The 26563-nt window shown below is 39.7% G+C and overlaps 3 protein-coding genes and 1 pseudogene across 3 annotated transcripts in view; 2 read left to right on the top strand and 2 right to left on the bottom strand.

Moving 5' to 3' along the window:
- LOC114652426 (E3 ubiquitin-protein ligase TRIM16-like) overlaps nt 1–26563 on the bottom strand; it is a 1019527-nt gene that overhangs the window by 233705 nt on the left and 759259 nt on the right. Inside the window, exon 6 of the mRNA XM_051927893.1 lies at nt 21230–21674. Coding sequence (XP_051783853.1) covers nt 21230–21674 — 445 coding nt within the window. The remainder of the gene's footprint in view (nt 1–21229; nt 21675–26563) is intronic.
- The window catches only part of LOC114652555 (tripartite motif-containing protein 16-like), a 593234-nt pseudogene that overhangs the window by 29872 nt on the left and 536799 nt on the right, over nt 1–26563 (top strand).
- The window catches only part of LOC114652497 (tripartite motif-containing protein 16-like), a 642127-nt gene that overhangs the window by 497729 nt on the left and 117835 nt on the right, over nt 1–26563 (top strand). The gene's annotated exons all lie outside the window — the stretch shown is intronic.
- The window catches only part of LOC114642076 (tripartite motif-containing protein 16-like), a 920397-nt gene that overhangs the window by 862754 nt on the left and 31080 nt on the right, over nt 1–26563 (bottom strand). The gene's annotated exons all lie outside the window — the stretch shown is intronic.

The following is a 26563-nucleotide window of genomic DNA, read 5'->3' as shown; positions in this document are numbered from 1 at the left end:
AAATTCATTTGCTTTTACTTGCTTGTTTTCTTGATATATGCTGCACAGTACCAATTATCAACAGTGTCATGTGAAATAAATTCTGTCATACTCACCATTGCAAGAACTCAAGAGTGGACGCCAGCTCCACTGGATAGTGAATATTGAAACAGTAACATCATGCACAGTGCTGAGATAAAGTTTGGAATGTGTTTAGTTGTAATCTGTCGGTCAATAAGTGTAGATTGAAGGACCTATAGATAAACAATGTATACAAAATCATCTCAACAAGCTTTTTGACACTTAAAGCAAAACTGCTTCCCCATTTAGTTTACACCAATATTTTTGCATTTAGTTTGAAAATATACTTACCAGAAACAATAATGCAGGGAGTGACTGGCAACTTATCAACCACATCTTCAGCAAGGAAGGACTCTTCCACATGATGAAACATTACCTTTTGCCTTTCTAAGAAGAAGAATCACCATGTCCTTGACATCTTCAGAACAGCTCTCCAACTGACCTCTGGACACCTCCAATTTAGCAGCAGCTCTCATGACTTGCTTTTTCCTCTCTGTGACTTTGGTTTTTAGGAACTTCAGGAGCCGCGCTTCCTTTTTGTCCAAGCTTACAAGGAACATCTCTTTCAGATCGATCCCAGTTAGCTGTTTGAAGTGTACACCCATGTCGATTTCTTGGAATAAAAAAGGCCAGTTCTCAAAAAGCTGTTTCATGCTGGCTCCGTTATTTATCTCTTTACGCTGGGAGTAATATGTTGATTGCACAAGGGTTCCATTTTCTTCATTGTTAACATTTGTCTCCTTAGACAGCATCCTCATTTTCTCCTGTTTATCCTTCTGGCTTTTTGCTGTCTCAGAAAGTGGCATAAATTTTAATTCCCAATTAACACCGCCATCTGTGTCTTGAACCACTGCCTTTTGTTCAGCAGGGACCTCCTCAGTATCACCATCTGAAGCATGCTTGCGCTTTCTGATTTTTTGTATGTCAGGTCTCACGTTGTCAACACAATTCTGGATCTGTTTAACCAGTGAATGATATCCTGGTCCAAGTACATCTCCTTCAATGACATCCTGCAAGGATGCTGGGTACCTGGTCACAATCTTTTTGGCAATAACAGTGGTACTTTGCTTACTAGGAGAATCACAGACCTTAATCATTTCAGAAACGATAATTCTGACCATTTCATGTCGTAAACGTGGACTTGGCCTTTTCTTCCTTTCAAAACAGTTAATCAGTTCTTCAGGAAACTTGTTCCAAGGAATCTCAAAACTGTCAGCCCAGTCTGAAACAAATCTGGAACTGCTGCTTAATGGTGAAGATGGAGAACATGAGGCTGAGGGACTGTAGACTGTGGAGCATGATGATGATGATGCATCTGGATTTTGATCTGTACAGGAAAAATAAATACCATTGTCAAACACAAATGACATGATCAACACTTTATACATTGTAATATTACGTGATGAGATGTACTTACTGATGCTGCTCTATGCAGACACAAGTTTTCTGGTCTCAGCACGGGCAGGAGGTCTGCTTCCTGAACATACTGAAAATCTTGAGAAGTCTCAGCTCCAAGTGACTTCAGTGTATCTACCACCGAATTTAATACTGAAGATGATATGTCTGGGAGCACATCAGCAATAGCACTGCTTATGCATTTTTGTCCAGACTCATCCATATTTGAGTAGTGAGAAAAGCGCTATAAAAATGCAAAGAATTATTATTATTATTAAAGATAAAAATAAATCCAACACTAAGCAATTGTAATGTATCTGAAAAAAAATGAAAGAAAGTCTTTATTTGAAAAATGAAAAGAACCCGTCATATAATGTATTGTATCATATCCATAACACCAGAAATGAATTCTTTTAATGTCACATTGTTAGAAAATATAATCAATGCGCATTCTTGAAAGTAATATGTTGTTCATTAGCTTTAGCATTTGTGTGAATCAATAAATCATGGATGCTGTTGTTAATTACAAATCCAAAAATTAACATGAGGTCAAAAATGATCACTTGCAATTTTGGGATGACCATGTTACCAAATGCAATGTGTCATGTTGCAGCAGACCAATCAAATATTGGGCATTTAAAAATATGACCTCCTCAAATGGTATCTCTATGAAGGAATACAGTTTGGGGTTTTGTTACAAACTGAAATAAATAACAATGTCATATTAATACAATTTGCAATTTATTGCCCATATTTTAATAAATATTTTGCTTCAGCTGAAAAACCTCAATAAAACCGAGAGTGTAGGGGGACAACGGCCTACAAGGACAACACACTGTGTTTTAGTGGAACTCCCCTTCTTCCCAGCATTATGTAAGATGATAAAAGTCGACTAAGTCTTCAATGTTCACACATTGCATTCTGTCGCTTGCAGTTCTCAGGGAGTACAAATGATATGGAGTAAGAAACACTCGTGTTAACAAGTGCACACTCTCCTCCTTGATAAAAATTATCACCAAACTCCACACAGTCGTCATTTCCAATGATAACAAACTGCCCCTTTTTAAATGCTGTTCCTTTAAACTCAATTTCTACTGAAACCTTGGTATTTGTGCCATTGAATCCAAACCGACACACTGCATCCTTGACAGTCTTAGAGTAAAGTTCCAAGAAAAACGGAGAGCTCTCTTTTATTTGCAAGCCCATGGGATGTGCTGCGCCAGCTGATAAAAAGGCTTGAAGTATCTGATGCCTTTCAGAAAGGGTGCTACGCAAGTTCTTGAAATTCTTCAAGTGTCTTGTACACCTCTTAAAGTAGCTATGTTTACTTTCAAACCTTATGGTCCATAACCTGATAAGTGGACCACATTTCAGTGTTAGTGCAGGATAGAGGATAGTGATGTAAGTAATGAAGTTTAGATTTCAGATTACTTTCTGGAAAGGCGGATTTTCTGGATTCTAAATACTCTTGGATAATAACATTTAGATAAGTGACCTGTGATACTGAAATCATCTGAGCACAGATCATGTCAAGAATATCTTTTAGCTGAAGTACTAACTGCCACACTTCATCTGCAGGATCTTTCATTCTGTCTCCAATTATTAAAGGCAGCAGCCTCACAACATTCCAGTTCTGAAGTTCCTGACCTGCAAGTCTAAGTCCTTTACAACTGACCTCACAAGGCTTTGTGAGAGCATCAGGGCCTTTATATTTGAACTGCCTAATTCGCCAATTAAGTATAAAGTAAGTGAATCACTTATTCTCAACAAAATACTTGAGGTACAGTGTGACATCATATGACAGCACACCTTCACAAATATCATGTCCAAGACAAGGTGGCAAACCAGGCTGGCAAACATTAAAGTATTTCAAAGAATTGAATACAGAATTGAACTTTATCCCCTGAACCTCGGTGGTATTTTCAGGCTGTAATTGATCGACAGCACAACTGGAACTCTCAGCAGTACGTGATAGGCCACGTGATTTTGGGTCATCATAAAACCCATCCCTGGTAATCAGGCAATACTTACAGAAATACCGTGAATGGCTAAAATTTTCAGTGAATCCACCAACACAGTGTGAGCCCAAATTATCGGCAGCAATGCAATAAAGTGTGCCTTTAATGACAGACTGCTCTGTCATAGCAAGTCCATTGTCCTCAATGTCTTTCAAATCTGCTATTAATCGAGAGAAAACTCTTTCATGGCCAAAGTCTTTGAAATCTTTCTCTACACAACAATACCAACTGCATATGTTCAGTTTTTGACCTAAGATAAGCAGGTAAATTCGCAAGACATAGATAAACAGCCAAAATGCTGTGTTTCTTTTTTGCAGAGCCTAAAGGGCTCTCAGCGCATATAAAGCGTATAAGGACAGCGGAAGCACGAGCGTAGCAGCGAGCGGAAGCACAGAGCAGTGGTGTCTTCCACAGGCACGTAGCCCTTCGCAAACACCCGAGCAAGTTCATCTGAAGTAAAGCCGGCAGCTGACCAGTAGAAATAACCGGCAGTGAGAAACTAAAGTCGATCACTCAGCGGGTGGTGGAAACTTAAAGCCGACGGTCTCTGAAGCAGAAAGCACTTAAGTAAACTACAGAAAACGGAGAAGATGACATCAATACTAAACGTAAGTTCTATCTGCTCTCTGCCCGTTGAGGGCACGTTTATATGTTGTGTGTCCTGCAGCATGTACAGTTCAGGTTTTCCGGCCGACATTGTAGACAGCTTCACCTGCCAAAAGTGTTTAGTTAATGTAGAGTTGGTCAGGAAAATACACGAATTGGAGGACCGCGTTAGGAATCTGATAGCGATTAGGCAAACCGAAAATTGGATCGACTCGGTTTGTTTAGACAATTCGGCTACTTCTGATTCGGCTTCAGTCTCTCCTGGTCCCACTGTAGTCAGTGCACGGCCAAAGTCAGCAGCACCAATTCAGCCACAGGGCGAGTGGGTAACAATAAGACGGGGGTCTAAGAAGCCAAAATGGAGTCCCCCGGCACCCAGGTCACCAATTCGGACCCAGAACAGATTCTCAGCACTCCGCAGTGCGCCTGTGGAAACTGAGAATAAGAAAGTGCTCATAATTGGTGATTCCATAGGGCGGAATGTTAGAATTCCAAACTGTGTTAAACCAGCAGTTCATGTTAAGTGCCTCGCAGGGGCCAAGATTTCTGGCATAGAGGCCGCATTGGACCGTGTCGCCGACGATGAAGTATCTACCTTATTGCTGCATGTCGGCACTAATGATATTTATTTACAGCAATCTGAGGTATTAAAGAGGAACTTCATCTCTCTATGCATCAAAGGTAATGTCGGAATTTAGTTGTATGTGGCCCCTTACCAAGATTACATAGAGGGGATGTGATTTATAGCTGATTGCATTCCCTTCACTGCTGGCTAGAAACCTAGTGTGCAAATAAAAGCATAGCATTTGTGAACAATTGGGATGATTTTTGGGAAAGGCCTGGATTTTTCAGAAGAGATGGTCTTCATCCTAATTGGAGGGGATCTTCTGTATTATCCTTAAATATGGCAGCAAAACTGCCTGGTTGACTGATTAGAGCACCATCCAGGCCGCAGTCATGTGATCTTAAATCACAGGCTGTTGTTTATCCCACCTGTTACTTTCCTGAAGCTGTTACCCATAATCCCTGTTGTGCGGCATCCAGTAAATTCAGTCTTGATACAAACCTTAAATTAATTGATAACCAAAAATAAGATGTATAATTAGACCAAGGGATAAAACCAGACCCTCCACCAGGGGCATCTGTAATAGAAATTTATTTCAAATTAAAACAAAAAATATATCAGCAGTTCAGAAAGAACCATGCAGTTTTAAATGCTGCTTATTGAACATTCGCTCTCTTGGCAGTAAACCTGTTTTGGTAAATTATGATATTATATTAAGTACAAAATCTGATCTGTGTCTTCTCACTGAAACCTGGCTTAGTAAATGTGACACTGTCCCCCTAGCTGAGGCGTCACCAGATGGATACTCGTTCCTTCATAAGTCCAGAGATTCTGGTCAAGGAGGAGGCCTTAGAATAATTCATTGTAACAAAATGCAAATCACTTCTAAAAATTTAGGCAACTTTACATCCTTTGAAGCATTCATTTTAAATATTAAAACAGATTCCAACACAATTATAGTGCTAGTCTATAGACCACCAGGGCCGTATTCATTGTTCATGTCTGAATTTAGCAACCTTTTATCTGACTTGGCTATAAATTATGATCACGTAGTACTGATGGGAGATTTTAATGTACACATTGATGTGGAAACTGACACTTTTAGCAAATGTTTTACTTATTTGTTAAATTCAGTAGGATTTTCTCAGACTGTCAAAGGTCCAACTCATAATCATAACCACACATTAGGTTTAATTATAACTTACAAAGTTGAAATTCAAAATTTTAAATATCACTCCATTAAATAAAGTTATTTCTGATCACTACTTAATTACATTTGATTTAGTCCTGCCCTTGCCAACACAGTCCCAGATTAAAACAAACACAGTGCGACATCTAGATTGTAATTCTGCTTCAAAATTTATAGATACTTTGAGTAAGTCGAATGTAATTGTGGAAAACCATTTAGATCAGCGAACATCAAATGTAAACACGGAAAACAATTTAGATGAGCTAACATCACATTATAATGTGACCTTGAGAGATGCTCTGGACACAGTGGCTCCCCTTAAAACAAAAGTGATCAAAGCACATAGAAACTCTCCCTGGTTCAATGAAAACACTCGAGCTCTTAAATTAGAGTGTCGAAAACTGGAGCGCAGATGGAGAACAACAAAGCTACATGTCTTTCAAATTGCATGGACAGAGAGTGTTAATAAATATAAAACAGCCCTCTTTAAAGCTCGGTCAGAATATTATTCTACATTAATAGCTAACAATAATAAAAATCCTCGGGTACTGTTTAGAACAGTGGCTAAATTAACAAATGGAAATTCAGATCAACAGTGCAAAATACCAACAGACATTAGCAGTACAGACTTTATGAACTTCTTCAATGAGAAAATTAAAAATATAAGATCCCAGATCTCTGCATCACACTACAAACCAAATACTGGCTTAGCAGACCCTGTCTCACATTGCATTCAGCACTTTAGTAATTTTAATCCTGTAACTGAGCAGGAAGTCTTAACTTTAATTTCTAAAATGAAGCCCACTACTTGTTCCCTGATCCAGTGCCAACAAAACTAGTAAAAAGTGCAATGGATGTTCTTGCAGCGCCTATCCTAAACATTATCAGTAGTTAATTATTCCATGGCACAGTACCAGATACACTAAAAGTGTCAGTCATTAAACCATTACTTAAAAAGTCAGACCTTGACCCACACATACTAAATAATTATAGGCCTATTTCAAATCTACCGTTTCCCTCTAAAATACTAGAAAAAGTAGTCGCCAATCAGCTTCAGACACACCTTACGCATTACAATTTATTTGAGAAATTCCAGTCTGGTTTTCGCACTGGTCATGGTACAGAAACGGCACTAACACAGGTTGTAAATGACATTCTGATATCCTCTGATGAAGGAAACTCCACTGTAATTATGTTGTTGGACTTAAGTGCAGCATTTGACACCATCGACCATTCGATTTTACTACACAGGCTAGAAAATGATGTTGGGCTTACAGGCTCTGTGCTCGCTTGTATGGCAAGCCAAATTAACATTTAGAGATATCTCAAAATGAATTTTATGATATCTGGAAATGCATTTTAGATGTTTGAAATTGAATTATAGATATCTAAAAATACATCTATTTTAAGATATCTAAAAAGAATTGTATGATATCTCAAACAGATTTCAAGATATCTTGAAGTGATATGCTGTACATTTTCAGATATCTGAAATGCATTTCAAGATATCTTAAATGCAATTTGAGATATCTTAAAATATGTTCATGTGCATTTTGAGATATCTCAAATACATTTCAAGATATCTTAAAATACATCTGCAGGCATTTTGAGATATCTGAAATACATTTTCAGATATCTTAAAATAGCTTTCTGCACATTTCAAGACATCTCAAATACATTTTCAGATATCTTAAAGTAACTTCCTGCATATTTCAAGATATCTCAAATACATTTTCAGATATCTTAAAATCACTTCCTGTAAAATTTCTTATACTTTCAATGGAACTTCCTGCCTATTTTAAGATATCTTGAAATGCATTTAAGATATCTCGAAATGCACAGGAAGTGATTTTGAGATATCATGAAATGTATTTGAGATATCTTGAAATGTGCAGGAAGTTATTTTAAGATATCTTGAAATGTATTTGAGATATCTTGAAATGTGCAGGAAGTCATTTTAAGATATCTTGAAATGTATTTGAGATATCTTGAAATGTGCAGGAAGTCATTTTAAGATATCTTGAAATGTATTTTAGATATCTTGAAATGTGCAGGAAGTCATTTTAAGATATCTTGAAATGTATTTTAGATATCTTGAAATGTGCAGGAAGTCATTTTAAGATATCTGAAAATGCATTTCAGATATCTCAAAATGAATTTGGGATATCTTAAAATGAGAAGGAAGTTATTTTAAGATATCTCGAAATATAATTTAGATATCTTAAAAAGCATTTAAGATATCTTGAAATTCATTGTTGTTTCAGATATCTGAAATACATTTTTAGATATCTAAAATTAATTTCATGATATCTTAAAATGGGTCTCTGCTCTATTTCAGATATCTAACAATGTATTTCAAGATATCTAAAATTGTATTTCAAGATATGTAAAATGCATTTTAAGATATCTTTAAAAGGACACTCAATTATTTCAAGATATCTCAATAGCACTTTCAGATATCTACAATACAATTTAAGATATCTCAAATACATTTCCAGATATCTCAAAACAGCTTCCTGTCCATTTTCAGATATCTCAAATACATTTTCAGATATCTCAACATCACTTCCTGCTCATTTCAAGATATCTCAAATACATTTTAAGATATCTTATAATAAACAAGAAGTCCCATTGAAATAATAGGCAGTTTTACAGGAAATGATTTTGAGATATCTTGAAATGCATTTAAGATATCTTAAAATGCATGAAAGGTCAATTTAAGATATCTGAAAATTCATTTGAGATATCTTGAAATGCAGACACAATTATTTTGAGATATCTGAAACTGTATTTGAGATATCTTGAAATGCATTTGAGATATCCCGAAATGTATTGCAGATATCTTAAAATGTAAAGGAAAGTATTTTAAGATATCTCAAAGCGAGTTTCAGATATCTTAAAAAGTAAATTACATTTTAAGATATCCAAAATTCATTTTGAGATATCTCTAAATGTTAATTTGGCTTGCCATACGCTTGGTTTAGTTCTTATTTATCAAATCGATTCCAATATGTACGGAAATGTGCTGACAGGACTCCATCATTATACACAGAAGTTCAATATGGTGTCCCGCAGGGCTCAGTACTGGGACCTTTACTGTTTTCACTTTACATGCTTCCACTGGGATCTATCATTAGGAAGCATAATGTTAATTTTCACTCGTATGCAGATGACACCCAGTTATACCTTTCATTTAAATCAAATGAAGTTTCTCCAATGTTGTCTTTAATTAGTTGTGTTAGCGAATTAAAGGAGTGGATGAATGAGAACTACTTGTCTTTAAATACAGATAAAACAGAGATGTTAATTGTTGGAGGGAATGACGCTGATCATAACAATATTTTGTCATCATTTAACTCCTTTGGAATCCCAATTAATTTTACTGAATCAGCCCGCAATCTAGGAGTTATCTTTGACTCTAGCATGTCATTTAAAGCGCATATTACAAAGTTGTCCAAATCATGTTTCTTCCATCTTAAATATGTTAGGAAATTAAGGCGCTTTCTAAATAAACAGGATACTGAGAAATTAATTCATGCATTTATCTCTAGTAGGATTGACTACTGCAATGTTCGAACTGTTCTTTATACAGCCTCCAGTTAATACAAAATGCGGCTGCAAGAATTATTACAAGAACAAGAAAATACAAACTCATTATTCCAGTTCTTAAATCCTTACACTGGCTCCCGGTTAAATTTAGGGCAGATTTCAAAATCCTTCTTTTAACATATAAAGCATTAAATGGGCGACGTCCGGCTTACTTGTCTGAACTTATCATGACTTACAAACCAGAGCGCACATTAAGATCCCAAGATGCCTATGGTTCCAAGGATTAATAAAATAACAATGGGAGGTCGAGCTTTTAGTTACAGGGCCCCTGAACTGTGGAATGGTCTGCCTGCTACTATAAGAGATGCCCCTTCGGTCTCAGCTTTTAAATCCTGGCTGAAGACTCACTACTTCAGTTTAGCACACCCTGACTAGAGCTGCTGATTAACTGTACAGACTGCATCTCTGTTGTTACTCATTAGCACTAAAACATAAGTAACATGATAGTTAGAATTGGATACTAACCCTCACTTATTCTGTTTCTCTTCTCGGTACTCAAATGTGGCACTTGGTGCCACGGCCCACCTGCCAAGTTGTTTTGCCTGTCTAAGGTAAAGTCATCCCTGATGGAGGATCACAGGAATCGTGAGAAAGAGGGGTCCTTTCATCGGATTGGCTGGCCCAACACTGTTTCAGCCGTGGAATGGCCAAATGGGGGAGGCAGCTTGATGGATGAGGTCTCCAGGAGTCTAAAATTATCCAAATCATATTATGGGATATCATCTACTGTTAAATTCTGCTCCGTACTTCTAAAAAAATTTTATTTTTAATTTTTTATTGAGGATTTGTTCTGTTCTGTGTATTGTATTGTATTGACCCCCTTCCTTGACACCCACTGCACGCCCAACCTACCTGGAAAGGGGTCTCTCTTTGAACTGCCTTTCCCAAGGTTTCTTTTATTTTTTTCCCTAGTTTTTCCTTGTCTTCTTAGAGAGTCAAGGCTGGGGGGCTGTCAAGAGGCAGGGCCTGTTAAAGCCCATTGCGGCAATTCCTGTGTGATTTTGGGCTATACAAAAATAAATTGTATTGTATTGTATTGTATTGCATTGTATTCATTCTGATGAACAGCAGCCCCTCTGCTACTCCCTGCAGTGTAATTAACTGAGACGCCTTCTCTGCCGTATCTGTCTGATCTCCAGGGGGGCCAGGGGTCACATCAGGGGTCAGTTGTTCACCTGTATCTGTAGCCTCATCAATGTCTGTGCCGTCTCTGGCTACGTCAGCAACTTTGACTCATTTAAAGCATTTCATCGGTCCTGAGCTGACAAAGATAACATATTCGTGACCAGAACCTCAACGCCACATTTAACTCCTCCGCTGTGTTTTTAAAATCATTCAAACTTGCCTCCTAAAAAACATCACCTGTTTCCACTGGGGCGCTTTACACCCTAAAGGTATTCGTTTAATCTGCGAGATTAACTGTCCATAGCGAGACAGCTCTCTTTTGAGGGTCTTGTTACAGAGAAAAGGAGGGACATTAGATAAAGAGATCTTTGTTGGTGGAGTAGTAAGAGACGTTACAGGAGTTAAAGTGTCCCTGATAACAACTCCATGTTCTACCAATCTGTGGACAAAATCTGCTTTAGCAACAAACACAAGCAGCGCGCTGGTCACTGGTGAGGCTGAACGAACATTCACAGCCCGCCACAGCCCCTGCAGCTAACACACAGTCTACTGGAGAACAGGAGGTCACCTCTGGCATTAGCTTCACTCCAGGTTGTCAGGTGAGCTTTTCAAATTCACCGTCCTGAAAACGGACAACCCCTGAGGGGGCTCATCAATGAAGAGCAAAAAGAAAGAAAACAAACAAACAGCAAAATCACAAACCTTCAAACTCACCTACTCTCACTTTATCACAGCACTCTGCCCACTAAGCACTCTTACGAGAGAAAGAAAGAAAGAAAGAAAGAAAGAAAGAAAGAAAGAAAGAAAGAAAGAAAGAAAGAAAGAGTGATCCCCTCTTCACGTTTTGACCAGGGTCACATCTCTGTCTCCATGACAACATAATCCATCTCTCCATCTTTTTTCTTTATCTCCTCAATCAAAGTGAGGGTCTTGAGGATCCACTCCTGGCAGCCGAGAGAGCAAGGCAGGACCCCACCCTGCAGTCCTTTGCAGGACCCCCAGACCCCCAACAAACACACAAGGATGACATCTGAGGTGATTAATGAAATCTTTGTGACCTGCGGACATGTGGAGAAAACGCACATCCATACAGGACCGGGACCAACATTTGAACTGAGGTCTCTGGGGATGAGAGGCTGCAGCTCCGTGTGAGGAAACTGAAACCTCCGTGTGGGAGACGTGTGGTGTGTTAAGTGATAAGACTCGAGTTATGGACTCTCCTGATTTGGTGAAGTTTTCTTGAATTGATGAAAAATAGAAAAAGAAATAACAGAGAGAGTCAGCTGAACAGAAAGGGGAACTTGAGGGGGACAAATGGCACAAATCTGTAAGAAGAGCAAAAGAAAATGAGAGACGTTACATGGAGATCTACAGCAGAGCAATGAAATAAAAGTGTGGCTCTGTAACTCTGAGTCACATCATGAGAGGTTACTGGCTTTATTCAGGTTTAAAAAATCATTTTGAATATCAAGTGTGACTGTAAACTTACCGGGTGGTCAGTGTCTGATGTAAAGAAATTCTGTATGGAGAGAGTGATGAGAAGTGGAATTGAAATACAAGAACTGAGTTCATGCACTTTAACAAAAGGACAAGTGTCTGTCTGTGTGTCTGTCCAGCTGCTGTGTCTCTGTCATTCCAACAGATGGCACAAATGGAACATCACAAATATTTGTAGTAGTAAAATGATGCACCATCTGTTAGAGTGAAAAATGCAATGCATTATATTACTACAAATGTTTGTAGATAGATAGATAGATAGATAGATAGATAGATAGATAGATAGATAGATAAGCTGTAGATTGTGGTGGTGAAGGCTTTGGCCTTCAAACCCTGAGGTTGTTGGTTCAAATCCCAATCCTAACACCACTGTCTGACCCTGAGGTGGTCACTTCACCTGCCTGGGCTCCATTTGGAAAAAGAAAAGAAACTGAAGTGATTGTATCACAAATGTCAAATAAAGACGTCAGCCCAATTAATAAATGTAAATTTACTAATAACTCAGAGCAGAGTCAGGCAGGTGTAGCACAGAGTCGTACACATCAGTCAGGAAAGGCAGGAAAAAACAAAATGGTGGAGGAGTCGCCATTGATGTCAAAGAGAAGTTCAGCTCAGTCAGGTGGAGAGCGGAGTCTCAGTGTGGATGTGTGGATCTGACTTGAACTCGTCAGGGATTGAGGTCTCATATTAAGATGGTGTTAGAAACAATGCTGATTAGAGTTAAATAGCTAAATAATATTAAAAGGCAAATTTAGAGGGATATATTATAGTTCTGGTGGGCTTGAATTGCCCAAATATGAACTGAGCTAACCTGACAAAGAGTGGAGCAGAAGAACAGGAGTTTGTGGACATAACCAGTACCTGATTTTTAACACAGCAACGAGGAGCAATTGCCACGATGTGAAGGTCTGTAATAATCAGGGTGGAGGTGAGGACTGTTGGAATGCAGCAGCGCTGTGCTGTGCCACCATGCTGCCTCTCAATTTTAGTGTCATATCTCAAAATTCAGTGAAATGAGAAAGTCTTCAGACTCTTTTTACACACTTTGTTGTGTTGTGGATTTAAATTTTCATGGATGAATTTCCCAATTTTGCCCACTGAATCAACATTTAATAACTCATCATGACAAAGTGAAGACGTGTTAACAGAAAGGCTAATAAATGTATTCAAAAATCACAAACTGAACTATTTCCTTCCTAGATGTATTCAGACCCCTTATTGTGTCACTCAAACTGCACTCTGGTCCATCCTATCTCCTTGAGACATGTCCAGAGCTTGAGTGGAGTCCACCACTGAATTGAGTGGCCGTCGTTTAGAAAGTCAGTTATGTTTCTGTGTCTAAAAGGTAGGTCCTACAATTCATACTGCATCTCAGGAGAAAATGTAAGCCATGAAGTCCAAAGAACTCTCTGTAGACCTCCAGCAAGATCACATTCTGGTAAGATGGAGATCAGGGAGAGGAGATTAAACCATTTCTAACAATTATGAGTGTCCTCAGGAGTACAGTGGCTTCAAAAATTGAGACACAGAAGAAGTTCAGGGCCACCAGGACTCTTCTTAGTGTTGGTCATCCCGTCAAACTGAGTTACTGGACAAGAAGGGTCTTGGGTCAGGGAGGTGACTAAGAACCCAATGGTCACTCTAAGAGAGCTTCAGAAGTCCTCCGCTGAGATCGAAAACTCTGTCAGAAGGATGACCATCTCAGCAGGACTCCATCAGTCAGGTGCTCATGGTTGAGTGTTTAATGGAAGGCACTCTTGACAGTTTAGAGGACTCTGAGGACATGAAGAGACTCTCTGGTGTGATGAGACTCACTGACCATTAGCAGGCACTGCTCATCACCTGCCTAATACCATCATTAAGATGAGGAGTGGAGGTGGCAGCATCATGATAGGGGGACAGGGAGATGGGACAGAATGAAGGGAAGGAGGACTGCAGCCACACACAGAGAGGTCCTTGAAGAAGACCTGCTGCAGAGTGGGCTGACAGTTCAATGACCTGAAGCAAAGAGCCAAGACAATGATGGAGTGGCTTCAGGACAAGAGTGTCCTTGAGTGGTCCTGGTTTAGACCTCATCAACTGAGCGATTCACTTTCTGAAGAAGATCGAGAAGTTAAAGTCAACATGACATGAATAAAGGAGGTGACTGAGCCCCTCAATAAACTCATCACTTAGTTTTCAGAATGGCGATGCTTGAAGAAATCAGTGGTTTGGCTCCTAAAGTTTAAAGACTTAAAATGAAAGATAAACATTTCAAGTAGAAATGTTAGCCAATCTAAAGGTAACCCATGAAGAGGTGCAAATTGATGGTAACACCAAACCCGATGTCACCAGAAGACTTGGCTAAAGCTGAAACAGAACTTGTCCGCCTCAGTCAACGGCAAGAACTTCCAGAAGAATTAAAGGCTTTAAAGAAAAGGGCTTGTGAGAAGAAGAACAGTCAGATCTTCAAACTGGAGCAAGTCACACAAGATGGAGTAGCGAGAGCTGGAGGAAGACTCAGCAAAGCTGCAATGTCAGATGAAGCTGAACATCCTGCAATTCTACACAAATATTCACATATTGCCCTCCTTATATTGCAGCACATTCATAAAGAAATCGGCCATTGTGGGCACAACTATATACTGGCACAGCTACACCAGGAATACTGGACACCTCAAGTAAAGTCAACTAACAGAAACATCATTTTAAAGTGTCCAACATGAGAAGATACATCGAGAAAGCAGGAGAACTAAAACGGCAGATTTGCTGAAGATCGTTTGTTTCCTGACCAGCCGCCTTTCTCCAATGTCAGAGTTGATTATTTTGGTCCTTCACAACATAAAAGATGATGAAGTCAGGTCAGGAGGTGTGGAGTAATCTTCACGTGTCTGACCATCAGAGCTGTGCACACAGAGATGGCACTCAGCTTAGACTCTGATTCTTATATCAACGCCACACGGCGATTCACATGCAGAAGAGGACAAGTTAGAATGACACGCTCAGATAACGGGACAAACGTCATTGGAGCTGAAAGAGAGCAACGTGAAGCAAAAAAAGATCTCGAGCAAGAAAACATCAGCAACGCTGTGATGAAGAAATAATTCAATTTTAATGTCTTTAGATGAAAGCGTCTCTTAAGTGAGTAAATGTAAATGTAAAAAAAAACAAAAATATCTCAGACAGAGCTTACTGAACATTTAAATGATAAAATTAAAGAAAGGATTAAAATACACTTACAAAAAAAATAAAAAGGCAGGCGTAATAAAGCAGAAACCTCAAGTGACCAAAATCCAACAAACCTAAACCAGAGCAGGAGACCAAAAGGACCACCAAACATCAAAACGTAACGCAGAGCCCACCAGACAGGACAGAGCCCAGTGTTGGAGCGGCTCTGTCATCTGCAGCTTCTTCTTAAATACCCCTGGGGGCGGAGCTCTAGCTGCAGTGTCAAGTGGTCCCGCCCCCCTGGGCCCAACATGAAACACACACACACAAAAAAAAAAGAGAGCAAACAAAATTAAAGAAATACATAAACAAGAGATTAATAAAACAAAATATACATCAACACACCTTACATGCAACAATAAAATCAATACCATTTATAAAACAATTCATAAAAATAGCAAAAAGATAAAAGAAAAAGCAGAAAGGCAGAAACGAAACCCAAAATGAAACATCACAGCTGACTTCAATCCTCAATGCACTTCAACTTCTTGTGGTGTCCATGAGAGTCAAATTCAGCATTTAATGTCCATCTTTATTACTAACTGAACATCTGAGTAGTATGGGGGGGGGGGGGAGTGGTCAGGCTGGAGTGGCCATACGAGGGCACAGCGGACACACAGGGGCACACAGGACACATGACAGAGTGCAGACACTCAGATGTGGAATGGAGAGCACTGCTCAGGTCTAAATGATCGATTTCACTGCTAGACTTACAAATCAAATATTCAATCCAAATCAACATCTTATTTGTCACTCACCCCATTGTCATATTCTGACTTTTCCAGCGCTATTAAGAAATGGATCATCAATACGGAGTGTTATATCTTCAGATCAGACAACACAGGAGATGTGACCAGAGGTGGTGACAAGTCAGAAGGTCACAGATGAGCAGATTTGAGAAATGTCAGTCATCCTGATTGTTTATTCACCAAACACCATTGGGAGTTTATTATACAAAATGTAAACAATTATTAGATTTGTATTTTGTTAATATATAACAATTATTAAAAAGATTAACTCAAATAAATGTTCTTTTCCCATAGAGAATCTTCCATAACCTAACAAAGCTGCACTGTCCTTAAAGCTAATGACAATATTAAGAAATCCGCACTAAATATCCATTTGGTCAAACCCAAATCTTTCCTCCCCTCAGCCTTGCCATTCATTTAATATTGAGAGTGGCCACTAGGGGGGGCAGTTTGGCTACAGAAGAATCAGCTCAGCTGTCAGCTCTGAAGGTCATGTGACTGTGTGATCATGTCACCCTTATTATGTGTGATCGTGTCTCCCTTATTTTTCTCTTAATTCATTTAAATCTTAATTAGTTTTAGATATAATATTTACAGTTCTTTATGTCAGGTGTTTTATTCTTGTGTTTTTACTTTATTCTTATTTCTTTTCCACTGCACTGTATTCTTTTCTCCCCCTTTCCCATGTGTGTAATATGGCGGGTGTCCACTAGAGGGCGCCACTGCACTTCAGTCCCACCCCTCAGTCCTCCTGTTAAAGTCTCCATTCGTCTGACTCTCTGATTGTTTCTCATTCTCTCCTTTCATGTTTCACTGCTCAGGATTTCACTGAATGCTTTCTGCTTTTATCTTTTAGATTTCCTTTTTGTATAAATTGCTGTGTAATATTTAGAGTGGCCACAAGAGGCAGTAGTGTGGCGACTGACCAATCAGTGACCCCTTCTGTCCATTCATTGTCTTTGTTATCTGCTTTTCAATTTCAGGTTTGTGGACAAGGTGGGCCAACTCTGGACGGGGTGCCAGTCCACTGCAAAGCCACACATGTCAAGTGTGTGCCAACTGACCAAGAATTCATTTTATGAAGATGTTGGAGCTTTCAGGGTACCAAGAGTGACAAATCTGGGGACAAGGAGGAGGTGAAGTTTAAAGTTTAATGTGACATCAACTTAAACACCAAACTCTGTCAGTATGGCCGACATCTGACTGACCGGTGAGTCCTCATCTTCAGACATTCACAGTGAATTCATTTTGAAGGGAAGTACCCTTTTTTTTTTAATATTTTTATTTTATTAATTTTCATTGTAATCATTCCATACAAAGAGATCAATTTATAACCCAACAAAATTGAAGACAAATCAAACCCCACCCCTGAGAAGAAGAGCTTAGCTAAAGGAAAATATTGCTTAAGGCTTTTTAATAAGGCAACATTAAACAAAATTAAGGGAGAAGTAAATATCAATGTAAATAAGAGATGGAGAAGGGAGTTAAATGCAATAATAATGATTTCTCTTATTCTAAAATAATATTGATTAAATCCTGCCAGGTTTTGAAAAAATTTTGTACAGATACTCTAACTGAGAATTTGATTTTTTCCAATTTCAAATAATATAAAACATCGGTTTCCCACTGACTTATCAGAGGAGAGTTAGGATTCTTCCAATTTAACAAAATAAGTCTGCATGCCAAGAGTGTAGTGAATGCAATCACCGTTTGCTTGTCCTTCTCCACTTCAAGTCCATCTAGAAGGACACCAAACACAGCTGTTAGTGGGTTAGGAGGGATTGTGACACTAAGGCTGTCTGAGAGGCACTTAAACATTTTTGTCCAAAATGATGTTAGTTTGGTGCAGGCCCAGAACATGTGACCCAGTGAGGCAGGAGCTTGGTTGCAGCGTTCGCAAGTTGGATGTTGCCCTGGAAACATTTTGGACAGTTTTAAGCGAGACAGATGAGCTTGATATATAATTTTTAGTTGAATAATTCTATGCTTTGTGCATATGGAACTCGAGTGAATTCTCTACTTTGCTACCTTCCACTCCTTTTCTGATATATTGATTAAGAGATCTTCCCAATGTCCTCTTGGGTTTTTGAAAGGTAGAGACTCTAATAAGATTTTATATATTGCGGAAATGGTGTTTAATTCCTCGAAATTGAGCAGTATTTTTTCCAGCATTGTGGGGGGTGCGAGGTGGGGGAAATCGGGCAATTTCTGTTTAACAAAATTTCTAATTTGAACATAGTGAAAGAAATGTGTAGCTGGGAGGTTGAATTTTGAACGTAATTGTTCAAAAGATGTAAATATGTTGTCTATATAAAGATCTCTGAACATTTTAATCCCAAATCTTTTCCAGGTATTAAAAACTGGATATACTTGCGAAGGTTGAAAGAGGTGGTTCTCTTGCAGAGGTGCCACTGATAAAAGATTTTCCATCTTAAAATGCTTCCTAATTTGGTTCCATATTCTGAGTGAGTAAAGCTCAATTGGCTTATTAGTATATTTGCGATAACTTGCAGTTATTGGAGAGCAGAGCAGGGAGTATAAAGAAGTACTACAGGATTTTACTTCTATTGCGGACCAAGCCTGTGTATGTTCATTTATTTGTGTCCAGGTTTTTATGGCTTGTATGTTTGCTGCCCAGTAATAAAACTGAAAATTAGGTAAAGCCATGCCACCTTCTGCCTGAGGTCTTTGTAGGGTCGCTCTTCGGATACGTGGGTGTTTTGAGTTCCAAATGAATGAGGTTATTATTGAATCTAACTGTTTAAAAAATGATTTATTGACATATATTGGAATGTTTTGAAATAAAAAGAGAAGTTTAGGAAGGATATTCATCTTAACAATGTTAATTCTTCCGGCTAGAGTGAGATGAAGGGTTGACCATCTATGCAAGTCTTGCTTAATTTTTTCCATACAGATGGCAAAATTTTGTTGATAAAGAGCTTTATGTTTACTTGTGATATTTACCCCTAGGTATTTAAACTGATCTGCTATGGTAAAAGGTAGGGTGTCCAATCTGATATTATATGCTTGTGAATTCACTGGAAAGAGTATACTTTTATTCAGATTAATTTTAAGACCAGATATCTTTTGAAATTCTGTTAGTGCTGTTAAAATAGCAGGGACAGTGTTTTCTGGGTCTGATATATATAAGACCATATCATCTGCATATAGAGAAATTTTCTGTTCCAGTCCTTCTCTGACAATCCCCTTTATCTGATTAGAATTTCGACACTGAACCGCCAGTGGTTCAATAGCGATTGCAAACAACAGTGGCGACAAGGGACATCCTTGTCTGGTACCACGTTCTAGTTTAAAATAGTCTGAGCAAATGTTATTAATACAAACTGAAGCTTCTGGATTGGTATACAGTAGTTTGATCCATGCACAAATATTCGGGCCAAACCCAAATTTCTCCAATGCAGTGAAAAGGTAATTCCATTCAATCATATCAAATGCTTTTTCTGCGTCTAATGATAGTAATATCTCTGGGGTGTTTGATTTTGCTGGTGAATATATAACATTAAACAAGCGTCGGAGATTTGAAGATAGGTGTCGGCCTTTAATAAATCCGGTTTGATCCTGTGATATTACCGAGGGCAGCACTTTCTCCAACCTTCTAGCTAGGATTTTTGAGAGTATCTTAACATCATTATTCAGGAGTGAAATTGGTCTGTATGATGCATATTGTAATAAGTCCTTATTTTGTTTAGGAAAGACGGTGATTAATGCTTGTCGAAATGTTTGAGGTAGTATTTGGTTGTCTCTAGCTTCTGTAAATGTTGCCAATAAGAGGGGAGCTAGCCGAGTGGAGAATTTGTTATAAAATTCTATGGGGTAACCATCAGGGCCTGCTGATTTCCCGCTTTGTAGTGACTTTATAGCGTCTAGTAATTCTGTTAGCGTTAGAGGTTTATCCAGTTCTTCAGCACTTAAAGCATCTATTTGTGGTATCTGTGATGTATCCAGAAATGCATTAGATTGTGTGTTGTCTTCTTTGGGCTCAGTAGAATATAAAGACTTATAATAATCTCTAAATGTGTGCATTATATTTTTATGGTCAATAATTTCTTCTCCATTCTTGTTGGTGATTACTGGTATTGCATTGCGAACTTCTTGTTTGTGAATTTGTTGAGCTAAAAGCTTATTAGCTTTTTCTCCGTGTTCATAGTAATGATGTCTAGACTTATAAATAAGTTGTTCAGTTTCCTTAGTTGTTAAGATGTTAAGTTCTGTATGCAGGGACTGCCTTTTCCTGTGGAGAGCTTCACTTGGACACCTGGCTTGTTCTTCATCTATTCTAGTAAATGCACTTTTTAGCTCTGACACTTTCTTGGTTTCTAATTTATTTCTGTGGGAAAGATATGAAATAATCTGTCCTCTTAAGAAGGCCTTTAGAGTTTCCCAGAGTGTTCCTGCAGAAACCTCTGTGGACGTGTTTGTCTCTAGGAAGAAGCTGATTTGTTTGGATATAAATTCTGTGCAGTTCTCGTCTGCCAATAAAAGAGGGTTAAGACGCCATCTACGAGGTGAGTGTGAGAGGCTTAATGATTTTAGCTCCAAGACTAGAGGGGCATGGTCAGAGATAACAATTGTGTCATATTTGCATGATTTAGGGAAGTACCCTTTGAGTGACCAATGGAGGGTCACAAAATGTGTGGTGAGTGGACAACACTCCAGTCCCATCTGTCACTCTCTGCTCCCACATATAGTCACTATTCAAGAGCTCTCCATACTGAGTCTGTATAGCGCCTTTCAGTTGTGCTGATCTAGCAGGACCACATGCCTGTCCTACTTAACAGGTGACATTCAGTGACACTTGGGGACCTCAGTAGTTGTCAAATCAACAGTGACCCCTGCTGGTCACACTGGTATTTGTAGGTCTGAAGTGGCTCCGCCCCTTATTATGATACACACACCTGATTGGCTACTCAAACCCAACAATAATGAAGACCCTGACAGCTGCACTTGCCCCACATTCTCTTCCACAAATTAAATCACAGAGGTGCTGCCCCCCGAACTCACCCATCCTGTAAATTAAATTACACAACAAACTACACACACAAAGATGACCTGACATTCTGGGGACATCGAGTGACCGGTGGAGGGTACTGGTCAGTGGTCACATGGTGTCAGATGGCTGATTGTTACACTGCAGTGAGGATCAAGATAAAACCCTGGATAGAGGGGCTCAGTGAAGGAGGTGTTGAACCTGTGCAGGAGGGTCATTGTGTGTGAGACGCTATAAAATGACAGAGAGCCAGCAGGCCAGTCCAGATACACACCTATTCTGGGGCTGTAGGGGGCGCTGATTACAATCTGATTGTTACTGTGACGCACAGAGTACTGGGACTCAGAGCACTGCAAACTCCAGGACTTGTCGTTGTTTCCAAGGCCACACTCATCACCCCCTCCTTTCCTGCTCAGTCCTTTATATGCGACTCCAATCTCCATGAAGTCTCCACTGCACTCCACCTCCCAGTAACAGCGAGTCCCAGTCAGAGCCTCTCTGCACAGAACTTGAGGCCAGCGGTCAAATCTGTCAGGATGATCAGGATATTCGGCTTTTGTCCCCTTAAATGTCACCTTCTTGTTCCCTTCAGACAGATGGAGGTCTCTGTTTGCTGTGTTCATGTCCAGTGTGAGGGGACAGAAGTCTGAAAGGAGAGAAAAGAAAACAAGTGAGAAAATCTGGGAGTGTGTAACGGGACTGGGGGCGGAGCACAACACAGACAATTAACAAGAACCAATCAGGAGCGGCGTTGATGAGACACGAATAGTAAAGAGCTCATCTGATTGGACAGAATCTGTGGGGATTTAAAATAAAATTCTAGAATCACAATAAATCCGAATCCCTTTTATTCTCCAGTACTTCATGTGCAGGAATCTGACTTGGTAGATTTGGAGCTCGTTATAACGGAACACAACATCACAGACAAATAACAGAAAGAGCTGAAGTTAAAAAGACAAACTTCACACCAAGTTGTAGAATAATCCAATTAGAAAGGAGATGTGCTGATAGTGATGTGCCGGTGAGAGTGAGAGTGTGTAGTGTGTATTCCCGTGTCACACACACACATGTCCTCACACTGTACACACACACCTTCACACAGTCTCTGACAGAACACATGAATACACACAGAAGATGGCTAAGTCACTGCTGGGAGAGGCTGTCGCTCTGGCTAAGAAACTCTGGAGGTGTCTGTTAGTTTGAGTTTGAATTGACTGAAGTGTTTGGGAGTTTGTGTGAAGAAGTGATGAGCTGCTGAGATGAGTCTGTGGTGGTCCTTATGACACGGTTAGTGACACGAGATGTCTACAGGTCTGCACAGATGAAGAGCACAGCAGACCTCACCACACGCTCTCATTTATTTATGGAGTGTGCTGTTGGTGAGCCAAACCAGACACCAATGGAGAATGTGATCACACTTTCAATTACGTCTTTGTGAAACTGAATGAGGATTGGCTGTGAAATATTTAATTTCTTTATCTGGCGTAAGAAGTCCAATCACCGCTGTGCCTTCTTAGTGATGTGGTGGTGTTCATGTCGTAGCTGAGAGTGTTTGTGATTGTTGTGCTCAGATCTTTGAAGGAGTCCACCATATTGACTGCTGAATCCTTCATTTCTAGTGTTAGAGGTTGTGACTGCTGTTTGTGAAAGTCAATGGCCATTTCCACTGTCTCGGGGGTCTTGAGCAGCAGGGTGTTGAAGCTCACCAAGACACAAGACGAGACCCCTCTTTTCTAGAAGGTGTTTCATTGCCGTTAGTAATTAGACCAATAATAGTGGTGTCATCAGAGAACTTAATGATTTAACTGAAGGATCAGTGGACCTGCAGTCATTGGGGTACATGGAGTAAAGTAGGGGGGCCGTCCACAGCCTTGAGGGGCACCTGTGCTGATACAGAGACAGTCTGAGAGGTGGGAGTCCACACAAACATACTAATGTAGCAGCAGACTCCAGCGCCTTTGACTTGTTGTGATGATCAGCATCTCTAAATGCTCTGTACAGCAGAAACCCCAGCAGTTCTAATGTGGAGTCAGGAACTGACGCAGTAAGCCAGGTGTCCACACAGCAGTACGCTGACCAGAGAGAATAATCCTTACTGGGGCCAAGAAGAAGATGAAGTTCATCTGTTTTGGGCCTCAGTGGTCTGACGTTGATAAAACTAGTAAGGGAAGGGGCACTCGACAAGCGTGTCTCCTGAACCCCATGAGAGATCCTGCGCGCTTCTCCCTTCTCCTCTTCAGGTGGGAGTTACCTGGCTGCGAGTCCGAGTCTGCAGTCGGAGGTTCATAAGTGCTAAATCTGTATGAAAGTGTCCTTAATCAGTGGAGGAGAAATGAAGTCCAATCCCAATAGACAAGAGCTGATCTTGTGTGTTTGTAATCCTTATTTTGTTACAAAAGGCAAAGTTAACAGAGAAGAACAACACAACAGCAGCGAGAAAACAACTGTGGCTGCCCTGATCAGCGCCATCATTATGAGCACAAGGCCACCATCGAGGTCCGAATTCAAATGGACTGTCCACACGGACTGCTGGTTTTATTAAATGACACTTTTACTGTCACAGTCCACCTCTTAAATTTAAAATCAATCCACTGTCACACTTAATCACAAACTGACAGCTCGATGATTTACTGGCCAGCAAACAAGACGGCCATTGAGTGCTGAGAGATGTGAAGTTCATGAAGAAAGTCATCATTGAATGAATTGAAGCTACTCAGTCATTAAAGGAGACGATTCATTCACTACAAATTAATTTTAAAATCAAAAGACGAGGGTTCAGAATAATAAGAAACGTAAAGAAGAGTTACTGAACTATGAAAACTCAATTCAGGACAGCATGATGGTCGAGGGGTTGGAGCTGCGGCCTCACAGATTGGGCTTCACGACTTTGAATTTGGCGCCCAGTGGTCGTCTTTTTCAGGTCAGCGTGTTCTCCTCGTGTCACTCCTGGTTTTCTTCACACAATCCACAGAAGTGCATGTTGGGTGAATTGGTGACTGAATTGGCCTTGTGTGTTTGTGAGCACCTGACTTAACACAACGCAGCCTGAACTGGATTAAACCAGTTTGATAATGTTGTGTTAAAAACCCACCACGGCCCTGATGGTCTGCTGACCTGAATGAATCCTATTTATATAATTATATGTCACCTGTCATGTCTGTCTCTCTACTGTTTGTGTCACCGACATGCCCCCAGTAGTTTTGGTCCTTTACACTTTTTAAACAAGAATCACAATTTTCAGTCTAATAAGTGTAAACTGACCACAGTGATTGTCATCCGCCATTCTTTATTCCACAGAGCAGACTCTTTGTTTTAAATTCCAGACACACACGATAAAATAAATGACAACGGTATGAACACAATTATTGGGACCCTCACCTAATGTTCTGTAACCAACTGTTTTCAGGTGAGACCTGCCATCAAGCACTTCCTGTGGTTCTGGTTGAGACTTCTACTGCACTCACTGTCCACTCGGCCCACTCTTCTTGAGCTTTGATGGACTTCTTCTCCCAACTGTAACTTTCAGCTCTTCCCATGGATGTTGACTTGGATTCATTTTAGGGCGCATAGCGGACCACTTCTGAACATTCCAATGTGATTTCCACCAAATTTGGGTGGTCTTACTTGTATGTTCTGCAGGATCCATGATCTGCACTTCAGACAGAGCATTGTGATGTTTGCTCCAGAATGTCTTGATGATCTTCTCATTTTATTGTGCCCTGAACAGATTCAGCACAGCAGCCCACTAACATTAATGAGCCTCCTCCATATTTCGTGTTTTTTCTTTGAACACTCGTTTTGTTTTCAGTGGACACAGAGCTGCTGTGACTTACTGTAAAGCTCTCGTTTAGTTTAATCAAACCAAAGGAACTTCTCCAGCACTGTTACTTGTCAACATGAGTATTAGAAAATTCCAGTTATTTATTTATTTTTTTAGTATGTCTTTCAGAAGTGGTGTCTTCTACCATGGGGCCCACTTTCATTCAGTAAGTGATTGATGGAGCTACTTGAAGCTTTTGGACTTTGATCTTGGAGGTCAGCCTGAATCTGTCCTGATGTTTGCCTTGGCTCTTTCTCCACCACTGAAACTGTCCTTCATTTTCAATCTGCAGCAGCATTCAGTGTGTTTGGCTACAGTCCAATGGACCTTCAACTTCTTGATGTTAGTTACTGAGGCCACAGGAACATGAAGCTCTTTGGAGATGGCCTTGTAGCCTTGACCTTGACCATGCTGGGCTGTGACCTTTTTCCTTTCCTTCTCTTCTCTTATCCATGTCCAGTGTGATACACACAACGACTCAGCAAAGCTTTGTGAGGGCTGAGTGACTGAAGACCCCTGTGAGTCTCATAGTGGACTGATTCTTATTCAGTGATGTTTTTTAACATCTAATGGCTTCCACAAAAATGTCCATGCCATCTTCTTTTGGTTTAATTCATACAATGTGTTAAGTCGTGAATAAATAACAAAGTTTCTGCTCTGTGGATTAAAGAATGGCGGATGTTGAGTACTTTTATCAGCTTTAACTTAATTCACATAAATTTGTGATTCTTTTTTAATCCAATATTTTTGGCTGTGTCTGTATATCCATATACTGTACATGTATATGTTAATGGTGATGGATATTTTATTTTGTATGTGAAGCACACTAAGCTGATTTCATTTAATGCCATCTGCTGTATAATTTGATTATTATTATCAATATTATAAGGAAATGACTGAAGTAGAAAAGCATCAGAAAGGAGACACTGGAATACAGAAAGAGAAAACAGAAAGAAGAGCAAAGACACAAAGGACACTGGAGGTCAGACTATTGTTAGAGGTGGATACGGCGTAGTTGGCAGGATTTCATTTTTTATTTCCCATGAGTTCACGTGACACTTGAGAGACTCAAGTCTAACAGATTGCTTTGGTGCTGCCCTGTCCTTAATCTCAATATCCCATAATGCACCAGTCACAGGACCCTCATCACTTTGAGCTCATCAGTCACATCACACTCGCATAACGCTTTCTGCTGGATACACTTTCACATTATAGATAGATAGATAGATAGATAGATAGATAGATAGATAGATAGATAGATAGATAGATAGATAGATAGATAGATAGATAGATACTTTATTAATCCCAATGGGAAATTCACATTCTTCAGCAGCAGCATACTGATACAATAAATAATATTAAATTAAAGAATGATAATAATGCAGGTGAAAAACAGACAATAACTATGTATAATGTTAAATGTTAACGTTTACCCCCCCGGGTGGAATTAAAGAGTTGCATAGTTTGGGGGAGGAACGATCTCCTCAATCTGTCAGTGGAGCAGGACATTGACAGCAGTCTGTCGCTGAAGCTGCTCTTCTGTCTGGAGATGATACTATTTAGTGGATGCAGTGGATTCTCCATAATTGATAGGAGCCTGCTGAGCGCCCTTCGCTCTGCCACAGATGTTAAACTGTCCAGCTCCATGCCAACAATAGAGCTTGCCTTCCTCACCAGTTTGTCCAGGCGTGAGGCGTCTTTCCTCTTAATGCTGC

Source organism: Erpetoichthys calabaricus, chromosome 5 (genome assembly GCF_900747795.2).
Source record: "Erpetoichthys calabaricus chromosome 5, fErpCal1.3, whole genome shotgun sequence".
Lineage (NCBI taxonomy): Eukaryota > Metazoa > Chordata > Cladistia > Polypteriformes > Polypteridae > Erpetoichthys > Erpetoichthys calabaricus.
The sequence above is the reverse complement of the archived record's forward strand: the minus strand, read 5'-3'. Positions and strand labels throughout refer to the sequence as shown.